A 15,597-nucleotide genomic window follows, 5' to 3' on the forward strand; every position below is an offset into this window, starting at 1 on the left:
CTAGGACTTAAATTTGTTAGAACTTCTCCCTGTGTTGCAAGAGTAAGATGAGGCTTTCTACTCTTCTAAAGAGTAATAGTCTCAGAAACTCACAGGGGGAAGTTCTAGCCTGTCTTATAGGGTCACTATGAGCTGGAATCAGTTCTATGGCAGTGAGTCTCCCTGTATGCACCATGCCCCTCAATCACTCATATTTCCTTTTTTTACATTTCTGTGCTTTATTTTGAGTTATTTCTTCCTCCCTTTCTTTTTACTTATGTTTTCCAGTGATATCTAGTCTACCTTAGAACCCATCCACAGAGCAGTGGCTTTCAACCTTTGAGAGCTTGTAGAGATCACAGAGGCTCAGGCCACTTACATAGGATAGAGCCTGGGCTCTTGTGTTTATTAAGTTTCCTGGTGATCTGATTTCTACCAACTTTAAGAGACAATGCCATAGAGTGATTTTGTTTGTCTTTTACAATGTAGCCAATTTACTTATTAACATTAGCGAAAGGGAGAAAGGAAATCTTGAACATAGATAATCCAGAAATCATTCTTACCATCTTTTTGGCAATAGATTTCATTTTTCCAACGTGTTATTTTGTTATTATTTTCTTTACATGGAGAATGCACACAGCAAAAGAGACCAGTTTATCAGTGTCTACATGTACAATACAGGGACTCTGATTTGTAGTCTTCTAGTTTTCATTTGTATTTGTATTCATTCTCACCTTCCTAAGGTTTCTAACTAGCCTTTCAGTTGCTATTGTCAATTTGATCCCATACAGAAAGCTCTTGAACGAGCACAGTACTCAAGACAGATACTCTTTCTGATTTATTAAACTTTTAAGAAAACTCCTGGGGGTATTTTTGGTGTAAGTTTAATTATTAGTTACACCTGTTTGTTTCAAATTCACCTGCTTAACTTTGATAGACCTTTCTCGTGCTTTCAGTGCCTCCCTTTAGACTTGAAATCTTTCATATATAAATATTTTATGTTCTGTAACTGATCACTGTCAGTAGTCCTTGGCAGTGAGACTCTGTTTTGTTGCATTATCGTCCATGTTAATTCTTTCTTAGGCTGCCTTGTTCCCTTGAATGTTTAGTAATTCTCCATCCTGAACCCATGCTCTTTGGAATGCAATTTTATCTTCAGGAATTAGCTACGGCCTTTGTTTAAAGCACCTTTTCAGGGAGGGTTTGCTTTTGTTTCTGCCAGCTGCCTGCAGCTACTTTCACCAGGAACAACGTAAACTTACTTTTTAGTTTAGGTGTGTAACTTTAGGAAACAAACGTGGCTGACTTGACTTTAGCAATTTTTTATCTTTTCCACTCAGAACTAAGAACTCTGTATGAGCCCATGATCTGCTTCTGATGGACAGGGATTTATTTATATTTTTTCTCAAATTTCACTGGCGAGATGGCTTAGATTTATGGCAGGTTATTGGTGGTGGTGCTGATGGTGTTAGTAATGGTGTTGGTCTGAACCACCCTCAAGTCCTGTTAAGGACTTTTGGTTTTGCCTTCTGGCCCTGCCTATAAACCTACTGCCATTGAGTTAGTTCCAGCTCACAGCCACCCTACAGCACAGAGTAGCACTGTGCCTTCGCCTTCTGATACTGTCGATTTTTACAGAAGCACACAGCCTGCACACACCCTTGATTTTCTCCCTTAGAACAACTGGTAAGTGTGAACCCCCTGCCTTGAGATTAGCAGTACAATGCTTACCCCACAGTGACTTGTGCATAGTGTTGTGAAGTGCTGTCAGTTCCAACTCATTGCAACCGTGGATGCAGCAGAATGCACCACTCCCTGGTCCTGTGCCATTCTCACAGTTGCGTTTGAGCCCATTGTTGCAGCCAAGTGTCAGTCTATCTCGTCAAGGATCTTCCTCTTTTCCACCGTCCTTCTATTTATCGAGGATGATGCCATGTTTTCAGGGACTAGTCTCTCCTGACATGACCAAAGTCCTAGAGATGAAGTCACCCCATCCTTATTCCCTCGTACATATGGCTCCTTAAAGCACAGGACCTAGGCTAGCATGGATCAGTCTGTACCCCCAAGACAAACTTTGATCCATCTTGAGGTTTTGTTTTTGGTTTTGCATTTGGTATGAGATATGAGCCGTTTCATTTTTCTGCAAATGAATATCCAGTTTTACTACACCATTCAAATTGTTCTTTTTGTCATTGGAGGGTGTATTAAAATCTAGTATTAATATAGACTTGTCCATTTCTTTCTTCAACTCTAAAAGAGTTTGATTAATATATTTTGAGACTTTCTCACTTTGTGTATAAATATTATGGTTTTCGCCTCTTGTTCAATTGACTCTCTAACCATTATTTAAGATCCTTCATTGTCTCTTATGCTGGTTTTTGCCTTAAAGTCTTTTTTAGTAGGCATTAATATTGCTATTCTTGTTTTTTGATTGCCATTAGCTTAATATGATTTTTCTGTCCTATGTTTTTTTCCTGTTTGTTCTTTAATCAGCTTAGTTTTGAGAGATTTGTCTTCAAGCACAATAATCCAGTCTTTCATTGATATAATTATATGCCTTTGCACTTTCAATACATTATGTAGTTCTGAATTCTTAGTACTAATCTTCTGCATTTCTATTTGATGTTTTTTAAAAATCGTTTCTGGCTTTTTCATTAATTTTGTCAATTTTCTCTTGTGGTGTTTTTCTGAGTACTTCTAAAAAGTTTTCTATACTTTCCCTGCTTTCATCTTCAACCTTCTCAAACTTTACCTCAATCCACTGAAAGAATCTAAATATCATTCTTTTGAATTCTTAATTCCTATGCTGTTTCTTCCTGAGACAGGTCTTCTGGTTATGTGTTTTAGTCACTCGTTTGAATAACTGTATTGCTTCTTCATGTTAAATGAGGTGGTCTGCTGTCCCTGACATATGGTGGTGTGTGCTGTTTGTATTTAATTGATGGTTGGATGGTGGAGAAACCTTAGGCCTTCATCATTGGTCTCCTGGTTGGTGTCAAATGGAATGTGAGTCTGTGTGCAGTTCTTTGTGTGCTGCTTTTGTAGCACAGTTGAAGGTGGGTTTGGCTGGTGTTGGCTGTTATGTAATGATCAGGTGGCATAGGAGTAGGTAGTGGTTCTTGCCCAGTAGGTGTGGCTGTAGGCAGTACAATGTGACTGGGCCATGTGGACATGGTTACTTTCTCATTGTCATCCACCATTGTGAGTCTTTGTATTGGTTCTATGGATGCTTTTTTGATTGAAATAAATTTAGGATGCAAAAAATCAAAAAGGTCTTGCTGTAGGTAAGCCTGCCGTTCACCCATCTGTCTCTTCTCTGGCTACTTACATTCAGCTTTTCCTCCTAATCTGTATTCAATCCACTTCTCTGCCCTTTCCTCTGAAGCTGAGGGTTTTGGGATTAACATCTGTATCTGTTTAACGGGGTCTCGTGTTCCTTTCTTGTAGTGGATCTGTGTAGGGCATCTTCACAGGCTGCCTTCTTGCTGGAAGTCTTCTAACTATTTTAAAAATAAACTTTTTAATGTTTTATAAAACTACTTTTATTTTTGACCTAGTATTTCTTTGTTGGACTGCCTTGGGATGGGTTCTATCAATATCTAGTGTGCCATATTGCTAAAATGGAAGAATCAAATCTTACTACAAGATCTCAGAAGCATATTGTCTAACACATAGGCAGAAAGTTTTGTGAGTATTAAACTTTCATATTTTCATGTAAACTTTTATGTTTTAATTTTTAATTTCTATGTTAATTTTATAATCTTCTCTGTCGTTGTTTACTCTTCATTAAGACTATCAAGATAACCTATTTTCCTTTTGTTACTTTGAGGAGGTTCTTGAGTTCTATGCTCACAATGGAGATTCTGTGGATAAGTGGAAGAAACCTTTAGTGATTGAGAAACTCAAGGTAAAAAAAATAAGAAACCTTTTACCATTAGAAAATTTATATACAAGTGTGTCTTTGAAACGTCACATAACTTGATGTCACACAACAGCAGAATTATGTCAGTAATAACATTTTAAAATAGTAAGTTTTAAAATAGAAATGTAATATAAAAATTATCCTCATTTCCTTAATAAGGTAAATGATGAAGGCAGCCTTTTACAGCTGTTCAAAGAAATTATGTCCTTAATCAGCACTACTTACCCCCAGCTGTTACTCAAGGAGGCGCAAGGCAATATAGGACAGTTGTCCCAGATGGTCTTAATCCAAATTTAATGTTTTCAAATCTTAACAGTAACAAATGTGAGGGACTGAATGGTAGACAATAGTACATTTGGCATGATTATACTGAAATGTGGAAGATTTTGTAAAGACTGTGATTCAATAGGACATACTCACTCACATAAGCAATTTAGTTTTCAATCAAATCTAAAGAAGCTTGGAGGATAAGACATTTCTTTTACAGCTAAATGATTGATCTATAATGAATTAATTATCAGTTGGTTGAAAAGTTCAAGCAATTGGGTGTTTTAAATTTAAAAAAAATTGTAAACATCAAGTATCTTTTGAAAAGAAACTACTTTGGGTCATGCTAAATTATGATCACTCTGGCATGTTCATTGCCTTGACAGGAGATGGCCAAAGCAGAGGGCCTCTGGAACCTGTTTTTGCCAGCTGTGAGCGGTCTCAGCCAGGTGGACTATGCCTTGATTGCTGAAGAAACAGGAAAATGCTTTTTTGCTCCAGATGTCTTTAATTGCCAAGCACCAGGTTACTACATTATTTAAAAACAGTGATTTTGCTGATATTTTCAACAGTGTTTGAAACTTCTCTTGTTTTATGACATGGACATTTTTCTATTCACAGCCATTAATTTATAAATTTGTCTATAGTGCTATTTTTGATGAGTGTGATTTAAATATAAAATGTGGATCTACAGTTCTCATCGTTATTATTTTGTTAATTATCATTACATTAAAAGTGCCAGTGAGTAGATTGGCAACATAAGGATCTTGGGGGGGATGGACATTTCAATGGCTAGATGAAATGGCTAGAGAGTTCTAAATCTTTTGACTAGCCTTACTACCTTGCCTTTCTTGCCAAATATTTTTAGATCATTTACATTATGTCAAATAGTGTTCTGGATCCCTGGGATAGAATGGTAAACAAAATCCACAAAGATCTCTGACTTAATGAAGCTGAAATTCTAATAATGAGAAAAATTAACAATAAACATAATAAATAATTAAATTGTAAGTTGAAAGGTGAAAATTGCATTGGGGGTAAAAGAGCAGGGTAGGAAGACTGGAGTGCTTCAGAGCAGGATTGTGATTTTAGATCGAATCATTAGTGTACATTTTTAAAGGTGACATTGGTTAATGGCTTGAAAAGGTGAGAGAATTAGCCATACTGATATCTGAGGGAAGCTTGTTCATAGCAGAGAAATGTCAAGAGCCCCAAGGAAAGAGTGTGGTTGTTGTATTGTAAGAATGGCCAATGTGACTAAAGTGGCTAGGAGGAGAATAGGCGAAAAGATCAGAGATGTGAAGGGCACTGGGTTACTTAGGGCCTCCGTGGATAGAGAAATGAGGAGCCACTGGAGGGTTCTGAGTAGAGGAGAGGGAAGGAAGAAAGCAGTGAGTCTATTGTAATAATCCTGGTGAGAGACGATGCTGGTTCTGTACCACAGACGTGTCATGGGGAGAGGGAGAAGTGTAAAGATTATAAATATATTTGTAAGGGAGAGCCAAGAGGATTCCCTGATTGGATATGGGATATTCATAGAGGAGTCAAGGATGACTCCAAGGACTTTCATGTAAACAATTGAATGGTGAAAGAAAGAGGTCACTGTTCTTTGAGAAAGTTGAAAGGAAAGGAATAAGCCTGGAATGTTGCTTATAGGCAGTCCTCCAGTCTAGATTTGCAGAACCACCACCTAAGGACTTTTCTTAAAGTTCCACATCCCCTGGACCTGTCCCAGGAGATAAGGATTCAGCTAGTCTGGGGTAGACTTTGGGAACCAAGTTTCTCTTCTTCAAGATACCTTGGCTACTCTGATTTGGTCAGTCAGGACTAGCCTTCGATTTGTAGTAGAGGGATGGTGGTACGATATTCTACATGTGCCTGAACAAATCAGAGCTCAGTATTGCCTTTTATTGTATGACTCTGGTACTACAGCTTTCTGGAGTTGGTAGGATAGCTACAAGGATGAAGCAAACGTACTGCTACAAAAGCACAGAAACTATTATTAAAGAAAACTGCCAAAGGGTAACCCTATTGTGTCTCAGCATACCTTTCCTGTGGGTTTAAGTACTTCTGAAGGCAGTGCTTCCATCTCTCGAACCCTCCACCGACAATCTGCACCACATCAAACTGACAGTTTGATATTCTTTAGGCACCGACATTATGTTCCTTTGACATGTTGAGTTTGGGAAACAAAAAGAAATCTGAATGGGGCAAGATCAGGGCTAAAGGGTGAATGGGGTAACATTTCCTAAAAAATCCTCACAGGCAGCCCTTGCTACCCTAAAAAAAAAAGCAGGTGCATTTGCCTAATGGAAGAAGGAACAAACATTCTCTGATGCACCATTGCCGACCTTTTCTTACCAGTGCAGTTTTCCTTTTTCTTAAGATTTCTTCACAATATGTTCACATGATCATCTGTGTAATTTGGGAAAATCTATTAAGCTTACCCCTTGGGGAATCCTCCAAAATAGTCAACATAACCTCCACCTTGAGTTTGTTGGCCCAACAAATCCCTTCTGGAGCCACTGTTGTGACTGTATTTTTTTAAGCACACTAACAAGAGTAAGAAGACCTGGTCGAATTGATGAGAGTACTTTTCTGCTGTCATCCTTTGATCACAGAGACATGTGCAAGCATGTTTTGTTTGGAATTAACTTATGTATGTATGAACTGGAGCTCCAGTCACAGTAGTGTGTGTGTATATGTGTGTGTATATATATATATGTATATATATATGTATCTATATATATATAGATACATATATATATATAAATTTTTTACTTACCCTCATAGTAGACTTCTGATTTTAGTTGAACTGTACCATGACATGTTTTTTATCCTTTTCCTAATACTTGTCAAATTACTGCTGGAATGTACTGTCATCAAATAAGACTATTATAAAATTAATCTATCTACAGTTTTTAAGATTTAATTTTATTGGTGAGACTACTAAACCATTGCTACATAGGCTAGCATGATATTGAAGAAAGAGAACTGGTAGTCTTTTATTGTAAAACTTTTTTTAAATTACTACTCATAGTAAGAATGCTTCTTAAGTAATTATCTGCATGCTGAGCAAATTATGAGAATCTGGGCTATATTAAGAAGAATTCAGCATCAACATTTGAGAAGTCTCAGTAATAACTTGCAATATTTACATGACAAACCTTGCTTGCTGAAAACAAAGAGTACTCGAACCATTTACTGATTAAGATAAAAGACTATAAAAAAAAGATAAAAGACTATATACATCTCCACATAAAATCCTCACGACATCATGATATAGAGTGAAAAGACTGAATTTGTCAAGAATTTCATTTTATTTGGACCCACAATCAATGCTCACGGAAGTAGCAATCAAGAAATCAAATGATATATTTCATCTGGAAAATGTGTTGTAAATGACCTTTTTAAAGTGTTAAAAAGCAAACATGTTACCATGAGGACTAAGGTGTACGACAAGCCATAGTATTTTCAATCCCCTCATATATGTGAAAGTTGGACAATGGATAAGGAGAGAGAAAAAAAGTAAAATGGATGCCTTTGAATCATAAAGAATATTGCCATATCTCATGTTTTTTGGACATGTTATCAAGAGGGACTAATCCCTGGAGAGACCTCAACATGCTCGGTGAAGTAGAGGGTCGGCCAACAAGAGACAGACCTTCAATGAGATGGCTTAAACACAGCAACCGTTCTGAGGCTGGCGCAGGGCTAGGCAGTGTTTTGTTCTATTGCACATAGGGTTGCCATGAGTTGAAACTGACTCCATGGCACCTTGCAACTACAGCAACAGAGTAACACATAGATACATTCCATATTGTGACCCTAAATATAGTACATGTAGTTGTATCTACGTATGTGTACATACCCCCCCACACACAGAGATGCATGTATACATCCAGTGCTGTCAAGTGGATTCTACCTCATAGTAGCTTTATAAGCTAGAGGAGAACTGCCCTGTAGGATTTTCCAGGCTGTGATCTTTATGGAAGTAGACTGCCCTATCTTTCTGCCACAGAAAAGTTCATGGTTTCAAAGACCGTTCTTCAGGTTGACAACCAAGCACTTAACCACTGCACCTCCAGGGCTCCCACATATTTATATGAGTGTGTAGACATATATATGTGTGTAGACATATATACATTTGTACATTACTGAAAAAATGGTATGGGAGCCCCATCTGACCTTCCCTGGCTCTCAAGGCTGATTGCCACAAGGCAGAGGTCAGACATGCTTCCATCGCCATCCCTTTTTATCCTATTCTGACACCAACTGTCCTTTCCAGGACATTCTATTCTATGGTTGCCTTAAATTATTCATTGCAGTGGCCACAGGGAGCTCACAGATGATGTTCATTATTATGGGGTTTATTAGAATAGTCAACAGGTTACAAATTCAGGTGAGAAATGCTCATGATATTGTTGTTAAGACAGTTTCTTCTCTGCTGTGCCTATAGGTAGACCTCTCTCTGGCCCTCAGCCACTTAGCCTAGCTGCTGCCCTGCTCAGGTAATGTTACAAAGCTCTTTCTGGGCTGCCCAATGCCCAAAGTATGCCACGCTGCAGTAAGACTCAATTTGAAGGCACACCCCTAGTTCAGTGCCCAGAGGTACCCTAGTCTACAAGCCAGAGTCCTACCCAAAGCACTCAGCTTTACTTGCTCTGTGGCTGAGAAGTCCACTGGGCTGTCTCATGCTCTGACTCCCGGTTCTGCTGTCACTGTGCTCCTGGTATCAAAGCTACCTCCTGGACCAAGGAATTTCAACCCATAGGTAACGCAGGGTTCAAAGAACGTGTTCTACTCATGGTGTTTCTCTTTTAATGGTAATGAAACCCACCCCTCCTACTTCGGAGGTGGCTGGTTTTATATCTAGCCTGATGGTAATCACAATCAACCTGTTCAGGCTGAGTCATATAATCCAATCAGTATTGTCTACCACCTTCTTCTCAGATCCATGGTGGGCATAACAAAGGCTACAGCTAGAAAAGCCATATTAAATAATTCACGGCATTGCAATTACTGAAATAAAGTTTATGAACCAGTACTTCCCCTTACTATGTGAAGTGCACTCCAATACTTCCTACTACATTTAATGTAATGATTCTCTTTTGTTCTATGCTGTATTAAAATACTAGCTATACTTCATGAGATTGATTTTATGACCCATTAATTTATCATAACGTGATAAATTAATACTACAAGACATCCTTTTTCCATTTGACCTGTGAGCTGACAGGTTAGGAATCCTTTTCTAGTATTAAGATTTTATGAGTCTATCACTTGTAAATTAGTCTACCACCTGCAGGGACTGGTCCTTCCTGGTAACATGAGACTGTCAGTCTTAATGATATAACAAAGTGCAGAAATGTAAAATTTCGCCGAAAAATACACTTTCTTTTAAGCAAATTATGATCTCCAATTCTGTAAAAGAAACAAAAAATGAACCATAAAAGCTAGTATTTTCTCTTTGTAGTACGGATATCTTCATGAACACTTTTTGACACTGTGTTTTGAGAGCATTCCTAAATGGATTAAAAAAAAGAATGTGACTAATGCCTACAAAATACTCTGGGAGGTCAAGTACATATCAAAGATGAATTTCTACCTTTGCAACCCAAATAATTTCCCAAATACATGTAAATATTTATAAGAAACACCTTTTTTTTCCTTTCACTTTTGTCATGGATTGCATTTGTCCCCACTTAGCAGTTAGGGCCAGCTTCAGAAGAGGAACAGTCAGATGGGTCTTGGCTGAAAGGAGAGAATACTAGAAAGAGCTTTACTTGGGTTTTATTGAGTATGCCAAAGCATTCAACTGGGGGGATCATAACAATGTACAGATAACCTTGAGAAGAATGGGAATTCCAGAACACTTCATTATGCTCCTGGAGAACTTGTATGTGGATCAAGAGGCAGCTGTGCAAACAGAACAAGGGGATACGTAATGGTTAAAATCTGAAGGGAATGCGTCGGGGTTGTGTCCTTTTGCCATACTTTTTCAATCTGTGTGATAAGAAAATCATTAGAGTAGCTGGATTATATGATGAAGAATTCAGCATCAGGATTGGAAGAAGGCTTATTAACAGCGTGTAATAAGCAGATTACACAACTTTGCTCACTGAAAGTAAGGAGGACTTGAAGCATTTGCTAATGATGATCAAAGATTGCAGCCTTTAGTATGGATTAAAGCTCAATGTAAAAAAGACCCAAATCCTCACATTGACTAATAGGTAACAACATGCTAAATGGAGAAAAGGTTGAAGTTGTCAAGAATTTTATCTTGCTTGGGTCCACAATCAATGCTCATGGAAACAGTGGTCAAGAAATCAAACAGTGCATTCATTGCATTGGGCAAATCTGCTGCATACGACCTCTTCAGAGTACTGAAGAGCAAGGCTGTTTCTTTGAGGATTAAGGTATGCCTGCTTCACTTATAAATGTCTAAATAAAGGCATGTCCATATGTAAATGTATTCATATTTGACGATGGGGAAATAGAGCTATGTGCATATACTTATAGGTTTAGTATTAAGGTAGCAGATGGACATTGGGCCTCTACTCAAGTACTCCCGCAACACAAAAACACTTTGTTCTAATAACTTGGCATTCCAAGAGGCTCACCATCCTGACACGATCGCTGAAGACAAAGGTGGTGCATAAGCAAATGTGGTGAAGAAAGCTGATGGTACCCAGCTATCAAAAGATATAGCATCTGGAGTCTTAAAGGCTTGAAGATAAACAAGCGGCTATCTAGCTGAGAAGCAAAAAAGTCCACATGGAAGAAGCACACCAGCCTGTGTGATCACAAGGTGTCGAAGGCATCAGGTATCAGGCATCAAAGAACAAAAAATTATATCATTGTGAATGAGAGGGAGTGCGGAGTGGAGACCCAAAGCCCATCTGCAAGCAACTGGACATCCCCTTAGAGAAAGGTCATGGGGAGGAGACAGGCCAGTCAGGGTACAGTATAGCACCGATGAAACATACAACTTTCCTCTAGTTCTTTAATCCTTCCTCCTCCCCACTATCATGATCTCAATTCTACCTTACAAATCTGGCTAGACCAGAACATGTACACAGGTACAGATAAGAGCTGGAAACACAGGGAATTCAAGACAGATGAACCCATCAGGACCAATATTGAGAGTAGTGATACCAGGAGGATAAGGGGAAGGTAGGGGAGAGAGGAGGAATGAATCACAATGAACTATAACCCCCTCCCAGGGGGATGGACAACAGAAAAGTGGGTGAAGGGAGACAGCAATCGGTGTAAGACATGAAAAAATAATAATTTATAAATAATCAAGGGTTCATGAGGGAGGGAGGGTGGGATTGGAAGGGGGTAAAAATGAGAAGCTGATACCAAGGGCTCCAGTAGAAAGAAAATGTTTGGAAAATGATGATGGCAACAAATGTAAAAATGTGCTTGACACAATGGATGGATGGATTGTGATAAGAGTTGTACGAGCTCCCAATCAAATGATTTAAAAAGAAAGAAAGAAAAAAAAAGGTGTGCCTGCTTCAAGTCATGCAGAGTTTCCCTGGGGAATGACCTGAATCCTATATTCTCTTACAAGTCATCAAAGGATAAAGAATGAAATAGAGGAAGAAGACCTGGTTATGGCCATGAAAGAAGAGGCAGGAGCAGAGCCCATCCTGTGGCCCTGAGATCCCTACTCTGAGAACCTCCTGGGCTCACAGGAAGATTAGCACCAAGACACGTGCAGATCTCCCAGGGACACTGGGCTCACACAAGTTTAAAGATTTTCTGAAATTGCTAACAGAGAAAGCCTTCCCCCTGAGCTAGCACCATGAATGTTCACTTCCGGTCTCATAAATTGAGGAAGAATAAATTTGTGTTTGTTGAAGCCATCCACTTGTGATATTTCTGTTAAAACAGCACTTAATAGCATACACATCTTCAACTTGGCATTTGTTTTGTATTATTGTTTGCCATTCAGTAAATCATGCAGTATTATTTGAGTATATTGGAATGTTGAGAAAACAGCTAGTTCAATCCTAAATCTTTTACTGGAAAATTTTCTGGGCCTCTGAACTGACTTTTTTTTTTTAAACAGAAAAGTGGGTTTGTTTTTTTTTTTGGTACAAGTAATTTATCTAGGCCTTTTTCCCAACCCATAAGTGCTACCTTTAGTTTGCCAGCTTCTCATAATAAACTGGTAATTTCTGGAAAAAAATTTATTCAATACTTACCTCATTTGAACTATAAGAAGAAATGTCATTATATAAACATAATGACATTAATTATGCATTAATTATAACTCAATACTTCTTTTTCCTCTTTCAAAAACAATTTTAAGCTTATATTAATCTAATAAGAAGCTTGCAAATTTTAATTATAATATTGGCTGGACAGCACCAGCATATCTTGAGAGATTTAGCTTGGACTTAGCTCAGTCTTACAGGTTTTCCTGTAGCTAGGCTTCAATCTGTTGTAAGAGGTGATAGTGAAAAAATTCTTCTGCAAAGTTTATGGGTACCTCGGGAGAAACTTGTGGCTTTCTGCTCCTGCATGGAAAGCAGCAGCCTCAGCAGCCCACAGGAGCAGTTCTGTTCTGTTGTGTAGGCTCACTATGAGTCAGAAGTACCGTAAATAGTAGAAAACAAGAAGAGTCTTTTTAAAAACTGAATTACCACTTTGCAAGTTCAAATAAACTTAAAATATGATATAGAAATATTTAATTGCATGTAACCAGCATATCTGTAAAAAAGAGGTTCACGTAGTATTTCACCTCATTGTGATGAAGATTAATTAATAAAAATGTAAGATAAAAGTTAACAAAAACATAAAGCAATGAGAGCAATATTTTTTTTTTAACCTTAAGAGTAGTCAGTACTAACGGGAAAGGTTTTAGACCATATTTTTTAGAAATTTTATTGGAATAAAAATTAGAGAAAGCCATCCAGAGCGGTGGCAGAAAGGAAACATTTTTCATACTTGGGTGCTAGGATAGTGTTTAATGTACTGAACCACACTCTCTGAGGGTCCCAGAGGGTCTTTCCAATGAACAGTGCCCTTTTTGTAATCCAGGGCAAAGACTCCTTCTATCCTCCCAGAGACAGCCCAGCTCTTTCCTAAGTGCTCTTGGGGACAAATCAGTAAGAGCTGTGTTAGAGGTAGAAAGTAGTGAATAGGTGAGTTCAGGCCAAGGAGATGTTTCTGGTTAGGGAACTGGAGCTTTTCCCCAGAGGAAGTGGCTCCAAAGCAGGAATTTACATATCAATGTCAAGTAGAATTTGACTTCAGAAAATGCCTGAACCAAGCCTGAACCAAGAAAGCCATGTGGAAGCTAGCAAGGTTCTGGCCAGTCAACTGCTTGCCTCACGATGGACGGTGCAGCAGCCCTTGAGAGACATGCCCCATGGGGATGAACTGGGCAAGAGTCAATGATTCTGAAAAATTGAGTGAATATTCATTCACTGAATGCCATAAACTTGTAAATATTCACAGCATTACATCAGGCTTAGTTTTTACTCTATGTTTCAAACTGATTTTGTGAGCAAGCATTTGCTTGAAGTTGATGCATGCCCGTACTTGCTGAATGGGATCAAAATATTAACAGCAACTCAAAAGCTTAGATCGGAACAAGGAGGAGCACATCTGCAAAGGAGGGTGAGAGTGCCTGCGCAAGATGAAGCATGTCATCAATGTCACTATTGTACAGGTAGAAACTGTAAAACGGGGATGTATTTTGCTATGCGCATTTGTAACATCAACAGAAGACCCACATCTGTAATAGCTACATAGTGTTGTAAATTTTATATTTGGTGAATTTTTAAGTGAAAAATGAATGCTTCTCCTTATTAGACACAGGAAACATGGAAGTACTGCACCTGTATGGAAGTAAGGAGCAGAAGCAGCAGTGGCTTGAGCCTCTTCTTCAAGGAAGCATGGCCTCCTGCTTCTGTATGACAGGTAAACGGCGAGCCTGTGCGCTCTCTGCCCCGGCGGGTCAGCTACGAAGTCAGTATCGATGAGCCCAGGAGAGGCGGCATGTGGTTCTGGGTTTTCAGCAAATTTGCCTGTGTCCAGATATGTGAGTATGTTAGTCGTGAGCCCAGTTTTTAAATTCTGACATTTTTTAATGTGCAGAATACAGTTGTTCACTTCAGAGCAGGGACCAAAAAAAAAAGAAACAAAAACAGCTAGATATTTTCTAGTAGCCTGTTTTAGGGATTAACAGCCAGGTAAAAATTGTTTCATAATTTTTTTGAGTGACAATTCTAAAATACCACCTATGAACACAGAGAGGTGTTCTTGTTTTTAACCTATTGTATATTCATTTTTATAATTATTTTAAATTTACAAAATAATCACCTATTCTGTAGACCTGTACAAATAGAAATGTAAGCAGTGTTGGACACCTGACTCAAATATAATCATGTGAAAAAATAAAACTAGGAATATAATAATAAAACTGGGTATGAAAACACTTGTATAATTACAATGGACTTTGTTGATTCATAATTGAATCTAGAATTACACTGAATTCTATGGGTCTTTTCTTTTAAAAATCAGTTTTATTGAAGTATAATTTATATACAACAAAATGGACCCATGTTGACTGTGCAGACAAATATCATAAATGTATACACTATAGCCACTACTACTGTCAAGCTATTGAACAGCCCTGGTCATGATTTTCAAGTGTTTTCAATAATAGCCAAGTTTACCGTGCTATGTGATATTACATAGGGGAGCTGGGGTGGCACAATTGTTGAGTGCTCAGCTGCTAACTTACAGACCCACAGTTTGAACCCACCTGCTGATCCATGGCAGAAAGATGCGGTGGTCTTTCTGTAGATTTACAGCCTTCGAACACTGTAAGTCACCGCTACCCTGTCCAAAAGGTTGCTTTGAGTCAGAATTGACCCAACACTTGCATTTGATTTGGAGATAATACTGCATTGATTTTTTTGAATAGCTAGCTGGTCTTTTAAGTCCTTAAGAGGCATTTATTGAACATCTGCAGGATAATTAAAATAAGTACGCAGCCATTTCTCAGGAAACTGGGTCTCTAGTTTTTCAGCTGGAGATAAAACACATCAGATATCTGACAGAAAGATTAAAAGAACAAGCGCAGATTACTATGATCCAGGGGTAGCTTGTAAGTGCTGCAATGCCTGCCATGGTGGTGTCCCAGGACAAACTCCCTGAAGGTGGTGAGTGCTGAGCCAGCTTAAAGAATGCCACCTATAGAGATTGATGAGAGAATTCCATTTCAATATTTGCAAGGCACTGTTAGAAATTGTTTAAGATTGTAAACTATAATGAGGAACTCTGGGTTGCCAATATGGAGCCATTGTGGGAAGTCGAGAATGATTTTTCCCCTACTTTTGATAGTCAGAGTGAGGAAGTATTCAGTGAGTTATGTCCTAAGTCATCTACCAAAAGCACAAGTCAGC

At 38.4% G+C, this 15,597-nt stretch overlaps 1 protein-coding gene across 2 annotated transcripts in view; it reads left to right on the forward strand.

The window, feature by feature from the left end:
• ACAD11 (acyl-CoA dehydrogenase family member 11) overlaps window positions 1-15,597 on the forward strand; it is a 114,121-nt gene that overhangs the window by 52,511 nt on the left and 46,013 nt on the right. Inside the window, exons 10-12 of one of the 2 annotated variants that reach the window (XM_004715988.2) lie at window positions 3,809-3,886; window positions 4,555-4,693; window positions 14,000-14,107. In XM_004715988.2, coding sequence (XP_004716045.1) covers window positions 3,809-3,886; window positions 4,555-4,693; window positions 14,000-14,107 — 325 coding nt within the window. The remainder of the gene's footprint in view (window positions 1-3,808; window positions 3,887-4,554; window positions 4,694-13,999; window positions 14,108-15,597) is intronic. The other variant, XM_045297797.1, reaches the window with a different exon arrangement.

Source organism: Echinops telfairi, unplaced genomic scaffold (genome assembly GCF_000313985.2).
Source record: "Echinops telfairi isolate 266 unplaced genomic scaffold, ASM31398v2 ScPeMD7_7422;HRSCAF=8460, whole genome shotgun sequence".
Classification (NCBI taxonomy): Eukaryota; Metazoa; Chordata; class Mammalia; order Afrosoricida; family Tenrecidae; genus Echinops; species Echinops telfairi.